We start from the raw sequence: 13,878 nt of genomic DNA, 5'->3' as shown, positions 1-13,878 counted from the left end.
ATATAACGTTGAATAGCCAGACGGTTTAAACTTTAAGTTATACTATTAACCCCCTGAAGATGTAAATCCTACGATTTACGAAACTTGTCGGGAACTATTATTTCAGTGTTTTATAGAACTGAATAATAAAAAAAATGTGGCGTAATCACCGAAATATGTCTTTTGAACCAATTTGCCACAGAAGTTTACGCCTGCAAATAGTTGTGTCAGTTGAATACTGCTCCTAAAGGATAGAAAACTCTGTCGCAGATCTCCCCGCCTCTCATTCTTCTCAATTCAGTGCAAGAGACCCCCCCCCCCCCACATACACACACAGTTGTGTTAATTTGAAACCAATTATGCTTCTAACTGTATTATTTTAGCCTATATTCGCAATCATTATTAACAGCGCATTACTTATATGAGGGCACAGAAAAAAAATTTTTCCAAGACACTCATGACATTGAACCATACCTAATGACTGGTCTGACCAAACGTCTCTCCTCTCGTATTCAAGAAATGAGCTGATCCAGAACACCTGTAGTGTAGTGAGTTTTTTTGCTATATACAATTCACGAAAACAATGTTTGAGAGATACAGAACGGATCACACGCGCAGGAACAGTTTAACTAAAAAACGTTTCATAATAACAGTTTTTTTGTTGTTGTTTTCGTTAAGCACTTGTTCAGTCTGTAGTAATTCATGTTCCGTCCCCCTTTCTCTCTATTGAACCCTCTACTCACATCTTAGGTGTCCCGTACGTGGACCTTAAACTAACCTGGCGGCAATGCTGAGAGGGAGACGGTCAACTGGAGTAGGTGTACATCGGCCGCATGCCGACGTAATGACGGGGTAAAGCCGTGAGCCGGACATGAAATATGGACGATGCGGGTGTCTCCGTCTGACTACAGTGCTCCCCCGCGGGTCTTCACGTGTACTTTGTTCACACAGACGGTACCGAGTAAGCGAAACTGTAATTATAGCTGCGTGCTATATCGGAATGTCCGAAAATTTTTACGATTAACTACTGACCCTTAAAGGGACTTTCTTTAGGGTCAGATTAAATTACTTTCAAATTCAGATGATTTTTTTATTATTTTTAAGGTGACCCGAAACACATGAAATTGGCTTCAGATCTGCAACTAGCAGACAACAGCAGAATTATTCTGATTAATATTAATAAATAAGAGAATTTCGCATATTAAAACTTCACCAATTGGGCATATATTCAAATTCTGATTCTGCATCAACAGAATTTGCAGCCTGCTTTGATTAAATACTGATGCTAATTAATTACAGAGATGACATGACGTGTTCAAACTACAGATTCAGACATAAGTAAACCGAAATGTAAACTACTGCTCGTTAAACTTAAAGTATGCATCTCATCGGCAAAAAAAAGCGAAAATATTACCATAATCGTAATTTCATCTAATCCTGTTACGTGCGTATAAAATGGTAAGCGTTTAGAGGGTGGCGATAAATGAGGAATAAAATAATTGAGATAATTCGATAATGAGATAAGAAATGTGCTCCTTTTGATATACAACTATAAAATAATAAGATAAATGTTTATTATCACACTTTTTTTTATCAGTGCATTATAATTGACTTCAAACACTTCAGAATAGTCATCTTTGAAAAGTTGAAAGATCCTCTTCTTCTGGAATTGTTTTCAAAGTATGCATCACTTTAAATATCCTTACTGATATCAAACTGTTCTTCTTTCGAGAATCCTATCAGTTTTGGCAAGTAAGAAACCAAATTTTATCAGGTTGGGTTGATATATTTTTTTGCTGTCTTTGCAAAAACTTTCTTAGCGTTTTCAACTCGCTTCCCAAAATCAGAGCTTTTAATGCTTCTTTATCTAAATGTAACTGTTGCTATTAATGAGAGTTAAGCGCTCACCACAACGAAACAAAATTTTACTCTTTTTTAACATTTTCGTTGGTCGTGTCCAGACTGCGAAAGCCAATTCTGGTCATCAAAGTTGCAAAGGTTTAAAGACGTCATAGACGCTTTTTGACGTTTCGTAAATTTTGATGTACCAATCAGTCTTTTGCTCGTGTCATTATTCGATCCTCATAACATTGATATAATAAGCCATTGCAAAAGGCTTGCAGACTTCTCCAATTTCAAATAAATTGAATGTTAATTCTTTGTTGCAAGTAACGATCACTCATCTTTGCAACATTATCGAGTACGTATTCCTTTTCATTACGGCTACTAACAACAGACTGGTCCAGTTGATATGCGAGTATTTGTAAAGCAAATTTAGAGCACGTTACTGCACGCAACACTTATACCTGCCTCATAAAACAGATCAATATAATTAGTTCATTACTCAGAAAGCAGACTTCATATTAGGATACAGAGAGGACAGGTCAAATTTAGTCTTTTCCTAAATTATTCCTTTGAAGCTGTTTGGAAAAGTGAAAAAGTTTTTTTTTTTTACTCCATTTGGAGTAGAAAATACATGCTATATGTAACGAAATTATGACGCTATTATTTCATATTCGTTTCTTATATCTGATGAGTAGCCTACATGTTTTCAGAAATAAAGCTATTACGAAATTTATCTCACTGACCGCCACAAAGTAAACTGTATTGAAATTCACATCAACTTCAGTACTCCTAGGATTACTGTATGTTAAAAAATATTAAGATTCAGCTGCCATTCATTTGCGCTCAAACACTGCAGAAATGACCAACCTAGCCTAGTTTAAACGTTTTACCCCATATGTGGTATTATTTCTTCATGTGGTGCACTAGACAATTATATATGACTACGGTTTAAAGGCCGGTTTACATGTGCACACCTGAATTGGAGGTGAAATTCTTCCAGACTTGCGCGGCGGTGGTCACGTGAGAGACGCAGGCGCAGTCGTGGTTAGCGTTACTAGACAAGCGCACGTGTAATAACTACCTGTGATAGCTGTGTTGTTGACATACAGACATGTGATAATGAGCAGAGATGCAATAATTTGTACAAAAATGATTGTTCCGTTTATAATATTGTCTTGTTAATCCCACACTTTGCTATGATCGGTCTCTTTTATGTATACATTCTTTTTTGGCATTTACAGCTCTGGACAAGTTGGGCTTCAGTCACTTGTTCAACTGTCATCAGGTGGAAATGGTGCATCCCACAGTAGCATTCGACGTGGCTTCTCTAATGTTATACGGGACGCAAGCGGTACCCATCAGACTAAAAATCTTGTTGGACAGACTGTTCAGTGTATTACATCACGAAGAAGTGCTGCAGGTGTTACATGGATTTGGATGGACCTACGAGGATTATGCTCGTGGATATATACTGCAAGTAAGTTCGTTTGTATTGGTGTTAATTACATCAAAACAGTATTAATTAGTTATTTAAAATTAGAAGTAGAGTGGCGAAAAATATTACAAATATTCTTTGCCATTGTAGAAGCTTTGCTTCACTCATACATCGATGACAAGTAAGAGTCTGACGTATTTCTTTTCAGTCTGTTTTTCATTCTGATAATCAAACTTCTCTCATGTTTCTCAGAATTGCTCTAAACTTTAGAACCATCATCTAAAGGAATATGACGAAGATTTTCCCCTACTCAATCAGTAAACCTCGACATCTAAAATATTTGCATCTATCTTGTTATGGGAGTTTGAGTACCAAATGCGGCGATATCTGAGTGACTAATTGAGCTCCTATTCAGTATTTACAATTTCTGAGAATCGCTAATAAATTTTTTTTCTCTAAAAAAAGCTTCATGACGGCTGAGAACATCTCTCATCTCATAAAAACAAGAACATTTCATATGTAAAGACAGTCCTGAGGAAGCAGGAGGTCAGCTATAATTTTGAACTAGTAGATAATTTCAGCTACTTGCTATCGGCGTTGCTTTTGTTGTTAAACCAACATCGAATTACGAGTTACTGGATTTAAAAAGTACGTGATAACAATTAAAACACTAATGACGGCCAGTTAATTACTTCTAAATTGCAAAAACGTATTCTCTCGGTAATTGATTCATTTATATGGAATGTTTTGCAGATTTCTTTTTTCATTTTTAGAAGCAGTTTATAAAGGCATTTTAATTACTTCCCCATTTTTTCTCTCGATCCTCCGTTGCTCAGTCAGTACTGGCAATTCTCTTTAGTTGAAAAGACCCGAGTTCAAATCTCCTCGTGGACGCAAAGTACCTTTATAAGAGCTTTCTAACTGAAGGTGAGTTAGCCGGTCTCATAGGATGGAAAACTTTTTCATCCTGCAAAACAGACATAATACTGGCCAGACGTACACACGCTACTGCCGTAATTTCGAAGAATATTGCTGAAATTATTTGAAAAAATATTTTTTTAATGTTCTGATGCTTTAGCACAACTTAAAAATCCTATAATGGGTAGGATTTTTTAATTAATGCTCAAGCACTAATTAATGTCTAAGTGAACTTGGACCACTTGTTTTAAATACAGCTTCCATTCTTAATAAAACTTGTATTGTGTGTTCAGTTTAGAAAGAATCACTACAATGATCTTTTATCGAAAGGAGAATTAAGGTTTTATCGAAATTCAGAAAGATCGTGGACTACTTCAGAACTCTTAAAACCATCACCAGAATTTTAAAGAAAGAACAGTACTATGAATTATTAGATCTTTTTTGTACAAAGAATGCTTTATAATCTAATATTAGGGTTTAAATCATTCAACCGATTTCGATGAAATCCATAAAATAAAGGTAAAGTTACCAAGTTTATTAAAATAACATGATGCTGGAGTTTTAAAGTGCACCATTTGTGCGTATCTGAGTTGAGCCTTCAGACTGCAGAAGACTCCAATCTGAAGGTATGAAACTGCTTGCTTGTGCTCTTCATTCATTAGTGCAGTTGGTAGCGGCAACAATCTGAACTGGAAGACTTAAGCTGGATTTTCATCATGGTACCTTTTAGAGAAATGTTTGTGAAGGAGATTTTCAACTAGAGATGAGGTCAGCAGGCCACTTATAGGAGCAGTTATTTTGCTTCCGCCATAACATGAAAACCAGCCGAGAATGCATACAAATAGACATAACGTACATTCATAGCCTTAGTTGCTTTGACGTAACCTAAATCAACCAATCGAGTTTTCAATCATTCCTTCAGAAGCATACTTCCACAGCATTTCGGAGGAACTAAAATCTGCAGTGTTCAAATACGATACATCCGTAACTTCTTTTTATATAACGTTGTCCCACTAACAGTACTGCTGTTCTCTAACTTCCGATACTTTCATGGATGGGATTGCTATAAAAAAAAAAAAAAGCGCTCGAACGTTTTCCCAAGATTCTTGAGCAGAATGATTTCACTAATAAGAACCCAGTGAAGTTTTAATGTATGGTCCAGTGAATATATCTTCCGTACATCAGCGATTTTTATGAAAAGTTATAATAAACTGGCTTGAAGTGAGTAAGTGATCTTTTAATTATTCTTTCAGAAATACACGTAATGTTTTTTTACATCAACAAATACGTTGATGTAAAAAAAACATTACGCAGTATTTGTCCCGTAAGCAAAGCGATTTACCTAAATAAATAAGCACACGGTTCTTCCAAAACTGATAACTGCTTGAAAACAAATATACCTAAGTTCGATTGTAGTCATAACGAGAGGAATCGTTATATGCGCTTTTTCAGTTAAAGGTAAGTTAGCCGAGCTTATACGGATGTAGCAGTTTTTCCCCTCCCAGAAACTCGGGTTTTTCATCTTGCATACAGGCAAATCGGCCGGAATACACACGCAATGTATAGACCAAAAATACCATTGGTATTCGATAGATGCGTTGTGTGTTGATAGTAGCGTAGTGTCTACACACTACGTTCAGTATTGATGGAGGATTAAGTAGTGTTGACGGTGGGTTGTGTGGTGTCCTCCCGTGATGAGTCCTTGAAGGTGTTGTGTAATAATAATATTTCGAGAATTGTGTCATCATATCAAAGAGATATATTGCTGGTATATTAATCTGGCTAATGTCTCATCCAGGTGGGCTTACCTAGGAAACAAGGAATTCCGTTTCTATGCCTGCAAGGAAGTGGGTAGCTGCTGTTGTTCGTTTGTTTAGATTACCTCAATGCAACCAAGGTTACGAGGCAAGCAGTAAACGATATTTTCGGTTTGCGTGAATTTTATCAACCGGCGTGAGGCCACCTACCTAATACTTCTACGATAAGTTTAAACCTTCGCAGGTGGAGTTTACATAAAAAAACGCCAGTTGCATGCTAGGCAGATTGAAAAATCTCTTCACCTGAAATCAGTTAACTGGCTTAGTTGAAAAGGTCAGTTAAGTGGTCGCAAATGCTAGTGGAACCTGATCCTTCCAACCAAAGGGTGTTATTGTTACCGACTGCACTACGGAGGCTCTGCAGCTATTGACACTAATTAATAAACAATTATATCGATGATACTTCTGTTGCTGATGGTGAATTATCGGTATGTATTTCTCAGCTGCAATTATCTGAATCGATACCTTAAAATTAAATTATTTTGATCATTCTTCAAATACACCTTTCTAGTCGGCTCCTTGGACTGTAATTGATCATATGGAAAAACTGAAGGGTATTTCAGAAATGTATTATTAATTCGCGCATTCTTTCCATAGGAAATTGTGAGGCAGTGTTTTTGTACACCGCCTCAAGATTCCTGCTCCACCCATATATGCCTTTATCCTTTTGCCTCTGCCTCGTTTCAGACGGTTCAGAAGACAAATTGTCTATGATGTTGCAATTTGCATTAATAGATGCTTTTTGGAATAAAAGATTCCAGTGAAGTGTGAAACATAATCAATGAATGCATATCGGAATTCAAGTAGGAAAAAAAAAATCGATATAGTAACTTGGCATTCAAGTGTATATCGAACGTCTGGAATGTTAGATATCGAACATTTCACATCTGTAAGTGCCAGCCCGAAAAAGGAACTGTAGTTTAAGCTGCTTAACCTAACAGAAAATTATCGTTACGTCTGAGCTTCGGATAAGCAGCGTCTTTGTGGCGCAGTGGGAAGAACATCATCCTTTGCTTGAAAAAACTGGGTTCGAATCCCGTGACGGGATTCGAACCCATACAATGAACCTTTTAAATGGGCTTCTCAACTAGAATTGACTAACCTTTATACGAAGAATGAGTGAACTGAGTTCACTCATTCTTCAACCTAAGAGAATACGAGGGTGGTCTGAAAAGACCTCGACCATAGATGGCAACACTGTCGGCACGATTTTTTTTTCTAAGTAGTATATCTATCATAAGCATCCACGTGAAATTGCAAGTCATTCTATCAAGTATCTGAAGCAAAAGTTAATTTTATCCATTTCAAGGGATACAGACGAGTATCGTGCGGTTATAAAATTCTTTGTAAAAGAAGGTTTAACGCCAAACGAAATTCATTCGAAGTTATTAAAAGTTTATGGGCACTCTTCTCCTTCGTTTTCGACAATTAAGAAATGGTCTGTCGAGTTTAAACATGGCCGTATCGGCCTTGAAGATGATCCATGTGAAGGACGTCCAAAAAAGTGCAACAACACCAGAAATCATTGATCAAGTGCACGATATGGTATTGGATAGCCAGTCAAAGCGCGTGAAATTGCTGAGACTATAGGCATTTCAAAAGAATGTGTAGGATATATTTTGCGTGAAGAATTGCAAATGAAAAAGCTTTGCGCAAGATGGGTGCCGTGCTTGCTCACAGCAGATCAAAAGCAGACACGCATGAAAATCTCTAAACAGAAGAGCTTGGAGCGTTTTAACAAGAATAAAACTGATTTCGTGAGTCCATTTATTACTATGGTTGAGACTTGGATTCACCATTACACACCAGAATCCAAACAGCAGTCAAAACAGTGGACAGAAGCCGGTTGTTCAGCACCAAAAAAGACAAAGTCGGTTTCATCAGCAGGAAAGGTCATGGCATCGGTGTTTTGGGATGTTAAAGGCATTTTGTTTATTAATTATCTTGAAAAGGGTAAAACAATAACCTGGGAATATTATTCCGATCTTTTAACCAGACTAGAAGAAAAAATTCGTGAGAAAAGACCCGGTTTGCAGAAGAAAAAAAAATCATCGTTCATCAGGACACCTGCCCACAAAGGTGTTTTGGAAATGGGAAAATTAAGGGATCTGCACTATGAATTGTTGGAACATCCACCCTATGCCCCAGATTTGGCTCCCTCTGACTTCTATCTCTTCCCAGAACTAAAATTCTTCCTCACTGGTCTTCATTTTCTTCGAATCAAGAGGTGATTGCAGCTATTGAGGGATATTTTGCAGATTTTACTGAAAACCGCTGCAGGGACGGGATAATGGCGCCTGAATAAATGTATTAGTCTTAAGGGAGATTATGTTGAAAAATAAAAATAATTTTGAAATTATAAATTCGTTTTTTCATTGTTAGGCCGAGAACTTTTCAGACCACCCTCCTACAATACAATTAATATATTCCAACAGCAATGAAGCATCGCTATTTCTTCTTCTAATGGCTATGAAAAGAAAGATACCAAAGGTCGTTGACCACACAAGCGTAATACTTCCTTCTTATTCACTGAGTGATAACAGATATTTTCTTATTGCGCTTCGGTATCATTCCTTGATTAGCTGATTTAAACAAATGGTTGATTACAATAACAATATGTTTAGGGTGCCAGTAATGTAAAGAATGTTATTTTATAATCTCTGAATGGAAAGTTAAAAAATAAACATAGGAATAATATTCTTGATAAATAAATAAGATATAATGCCATGTGTTGTATAATGGAGAAGAATCCACGGAAGAAAGAAAAAAAAAAAATAAGCCTAATGAACTATCACTTCCTACTGATAATCTTGACACATTATCCGTTTAATCAGATTAGTTATCAGAATTATTCGTACATTTACTTATCGCCGAAGGTTGGATAATGAAGCTAATATAAGAGAAGAGGTGTTGGTAATGCTTTATTTAGAGGACATTGAAAATGACAGATAACTTCAACTAAAATAGCTTATTTGTCTGATAAAGAATAACAGAGAATAAGCTGTAATAGTAACATTCAACGTGCTATCAGTACGTTAAATATAACTAGAAATATTTGTTTCAATGCACAAATTAACAAAAATCTCTTAGTTTGCAGAATAATGACATTGCATGTAAATATTGTTATCTCTCATCTCATCAGTGAGAGAATGAAGACGACACATTCCATGCGAAGAAAATTAAGTTCAATGTATTTCAGAGCTGTTGAAATAAAAAAAAAGATCATCAGCAACTATTAAGATAAACTATTTCGCATGAATGATATCACGTTAATATTTTTCCCTCTTTGCTCGCCGGCCGAATATGTTGCTAAACAGTGACCAACGTAGGGAACGGATCATATGGTCCTTCTCTTTTAGAGGGATAATTCATTTCTCTTTTTATGCGATCTGTCTATAATAGATGTCATGGTACACTGCCACAACCTCTGCCATATCCCAGACCTTGTCATCTAAGGACATTAAGAGGATGTCGATTTCCGGGAATCCCAAGATGACAGATGCTAGTGTTGTTCTGTTTCAGTAAAGCAGACGTTGTCCGCACAATGATCACTTTGACCTCCCTCCCTCTCCACTCCCCCATAGCCGCCGCCAATACTACCAACAACAAGCTCTCCCTCATTCTCCGTCTTTCTTTCTGTCTTTCTCTCTTCCGTGGCTGATTTATGAGGCCTGCCACGGCCTGCCGTGACAGAAGACACTAGCTTGCTCTCCATTATATTTAGCGTGCAGAGCCGAACAGAGAAAGCGAAATGGGAGTGGGTTGTCGTGATTAGTTCAAAGCATCACCTGTCGGGGTTCACCAACACGACTGATTAGTGGGACGCCAAAGTCGGCAAGATGAAAGAAGATGTAGAATGTTTGTCAAAGACAGGACGAATGAGTTTTTCTGTAAACCTTGAAGTAGCTCTTCTGAGTTTAGGCTTACGATACATGAGATTTTTCTCGTAGCAAAACAGTTTGTGCACTTGGTCAAAATGCATAATGAGAGAGAGAGAGAGATAATACACTAGGCCTCTCTTCTGGAAGCAGATACTTAGGGTGCTTAGAGTACACATTAGCGAAGCATGACTTCACCGCAGTAAAATAATAAGGATATTTGTTAACTTTGAATATGGGGAAAATGTTTGTTTTGTGGGTACATCATTAAGTTTAGGATGCATCATTACTTGGAGAGAGATTAGGTATACAAAAAAGCAGCCGAAATAGTAATTAGTTGCTCTAGAGAAGCCTTGGGCACAATTGTAAGTGTATAATGTAATTAATTTATCCAAATTTTCAATTCTAGCTTAATCATAAGTTGATTTAGTTAGTATAACCGTGGTGGCCTCTTAAGAACGTAATTGTAGTAACCTCTGCAGTATGTACGAGGTATTCGGAAACAATGTAGTCGTAGTTCAAATATCTCCACTTTCTCCTAGCATTCAAAAATCTCCACTGCTGAGCTTCCGATTCAGTAATATTCTGTGATCTGGATAGTTCCCTATTTTGGACATACTACCCGCTGAAGAAAATTAAAGCTGAACCAAATTCAATTAGATGTTAACTCCAGCTCTAGATCAGATAATAATGATTCCCTGTTTTTATTTGATAATGTTCAAAAGGACATTTTGCATCTGAACTCAAAATCCAATGAATGAAAGAACTCGAGTACTTTTTTTAAGTATCAAAAAAAAAATAAATAAAAACACGGCATGGTTTCTTCTTTTTTTTTTTTCTTCCCCTTCCACAGACAATATATTCTTTAACCATTTTAAATTCCCATAGATGATCAGTGCAGTCGGATCAAAATGGAAGGTTTCACCTCCTCCGCTAACACCTCTACAGGATGCATCGTTCAGCCGTTTCGTACAAATTTGCAACATGTTGTTTTTTACACTGTTTGAAATTCGTTGAGAATTTCAGCAATTTTGGACACCAAATTGAGAAAGAACTGAAAGAGGAAATAAATAAATAAAATACCTCAGTACCTCTATCATAATCCTAAAAGTTATTCCTAACTTACACATCTAAAAAAAAGAATAAGCGATATATCTTTAAAAAGCGTCTAATTTTTAAAAAACAACTACTCAGTACTGAACAATGCATGAGTTGGATGCAATCTAGAAGCTACTTCAATGTTGATTGTAAATACCCATCTGAAATTCCAGCACTAACAACATCACTAATGAAACAGTTTTGGCTAATATACATGTAAATCAAGTAGAGAGTATGAACTGCATAATTTGTAGAGTTCATGACAATGCCGGCCTAAATGCACTTCACTGCACTACTGAAAGGTCAACAATGATTAGAATAAAAATAGGTATCTAAAATGCGATTAACTTCTTACTTCCTCATACTCATGTAACAGATGAGTTATGCTCATAGACTCATGCAGTACAAATACTACATGAGTTACGACAAAGTTGACAATAATTATGTGCGTAAAAGCCATTTCAGCTAAGCCTAGTAACATATAGTTCTTTTTTTAATTAGATTTGACACTTTTTTATTTTTGAAGGAAAAAGATAGATCGCGGATTATGAATCACAGAACATGCAGATTTTATCCCCCCCCCCAAAAAAAAAAAGTGGGTATCAACAGCGCGCAGTGATAACCAAAAAAAAAAAAAAACAGCAACGATATCATGGAGATATTACCAGTGTCCAGATTTCATTAACTAAATGTGCCTATTTTTTAATTAGTGAGTTTTTACATTACCTTTATAAAACTAAGAAATATTAGCGCATGTACAATAATAATATACGTTCCTGAGAGAGAGATCTGATTGGTTGTTACAAAAATGATCGATGATCACAAATGTTATAATCTCCAAAGTGCTGATATATTAGAAATAGTTTGGTGAAGACACGTTGATAAAGGATTCAAAACTTTAATCCAGACTTCCGGCAGAACAATTTTACTTGCGCTATTTTTTTTTTTAACAATCGCTTACTTTCGTGTTCTAAACTGCGTTATTTAATGTCTTGAAACTTCAAAGATAATACATAAATACATAATTTAACAGTTGTGTGTGTGTGTGAGAATGAGCCTATTCGATATGACTTTTTATCAATTACGAAGGTCCATTTTTTCCCTGATTCATAGACATATCTCGTAAATGTCAGTGCTAGTGTTTTTGTCAATGTTACGTATAGTTCGTGTACAAGTAATGGTCTCAAACGTCCACTATAGCAATACTTATTAGTATGTTCACCCCCCCCCCCCTCAGCAAGGGCTGATTACAAATTAAAGATTACCTATGCAGAGAATTACAAAGTGGTTGAAAAGCTTCGAAGCTGACTACATTTCCTATATGATTCTTGAGGAAAAGATGCTGTAAAAAAGTGGGAATGGATAGTCTATAAACTATGTGCGAACTAGAGCTGCAACGTAATGTTAAGCCTCATAGTATTAAAGCGACAATCGTTTAGGACAACGGTATCATCTCGATTGCAACAAGATCTGTAGAGCGTTGAGGCACAACTGGAAAGCGAATACAAAAGATAGTTGTTTGGAATTAAGGTCAGAGCACCTAAAGCGATAAAAAGCCAGTGTATGATGGCTGCTGTGTATTCTTTTGATTGATTGGTTTGCGGATGAAAAACCCTGCACTTCCATGGATGACGATGGCTACCTCACCTTAAGTTGAAAAGTCCATAACGCTTTTACTAGAGAATGTCAGGTGGTATAAATGAGAATTATAAGTGAGAAAAGACTATTGATTGCTTTTGCATTTTCTTTGTAAAGAGTGGCTACATCCCGAATCTTGCGGGATCAGCAATCAGGATGTGACCAGCACTGGGAAGACGCAAAAGGGAAGAGTGAGATTATTGTGTTTACGTGGTAAACAAATTTTCGTTGTCTAGTGAAACCGCTACCCTAATTATTCGAGGCCTAGGGCGTCTTGCAAAAGTTTCGTTTTTTGGTGTCCATTGTGGATTAGATGATTTAACTCTTATCCCGCCTGTGATAAATGAAAATTAGTCGGGGCAAAATATTTTAAATGGTAATAAAATTTGCATGATAGAGTATTGAAAGAACTGTTAAATATATGAAGTGAAATATGTATAATACCGAGATATAGCAGGAATAAACTGAGAAGCGCTGTGGTTGTGAATGACTCGATATATGGCTTGTATAGAAGCAGTGGCATGTAGCATGTCAATGTCTATTTTGATATAATAGATTTTTCCCACGATGATAGTTGAATGGATTTAGTATAAAGTAGTTAAAGAGAGTGATTGGAGAAAGAGTAGATGAGAAGAATCTGGGATATGAGAGTTGTTGCTACTGTTGAAGCTGAAAATGTTTTGTGCAAATAATATAGCAATGGGTAAATACAGTAATAATAGTAAAGTGGGTTGCGATCAGAAGAATGATTGTATAGAGGAAATGATCCTGAACATTGTTCAAACGGATAGTTTTTTTTACATCAATAAAAAGATGAGGGATGAATGTTGTTGAATGGAATTCTTCTATGTCTAGAGGGAAATCCCTATGTTTGTTTACTAATATATCAGAAGTACAGTAAACAAAGAGAATTTTTGGACATTACAATTTGCATTGGTAATATCCAAATGTCGCTCGGGTAGCCGAATGGACAGCATACCCGCTCTCATATATATATAAGCAAATCATTGAGTCGGATAACGGCAATAACTCTCTGATATTCAAAAAATATTTTCAAAAAGGCTTGGATAGAATTAAGATAGTTAAGAATGTGTAATAAGTTGCTGATATTAAGATAACTGTCTAACAGCATCAGACTAGCGTAATAGAAAAACAGAGTCGAAGAGAACGAAAGTGACAAATGGGAGTGCCACAAGCTTTGCACTTGGACTACTGCTACTTAATTTGTCTAATAATAATCTAAATTAATTTCAAGGTACACGTACAATTG

At 36.3% G+C, this 13,878-nt stretch overlaps 1 protein-coding gene across 4 annotated transcripts in view; it reads left to right on the top strand.

Moving 5' to 3' along the window:
- The window catches only part of LOC150099720 (zinc finger protein basonuclin-2-like), a 306,977-nt gene that overhangs the window by 271,318 nt on the left and 21,781 nt on the right, over positions 1-13,878 (top strand). For all 4 annotated transcript variants that reach the window (XM_090404535.1, XM_090404538.1, XM_090404537.1 and 1 more), the window contains one exon: positions 3,066-3,301. In XM_090404535.1, the coding sequence (XP_090260661.1) occupies positions 3,066-3,301 (236 nt within the window). The remainder of the gene's footprint in view (positions 1-3,065; positions 3,302-13,878) is intronic.

The sequence above is a fragment of the Typopeltis vanoorti genome, chromosome 14 (assembly GCF_054136105.1).
Source record: "Typopeltis vanoorti isolate ZY-2024b chromosome 14, IOZ_Tvanoo_1.0, whole genome shotgun sequence".
In the NCBI taxonomy this organism is placed as follows: Eukaryota; Metazoa; Arthropoda; class Arachnida; order Uropygi; family Thelyphonidae; genus Typopeltis; species Typopeltis vanoorti.
The sequence above is the reverse complement of the archived record's forward strand: the minus strand, read 5'-3'. Positions and strand labels throughout refer to the sequence as shown.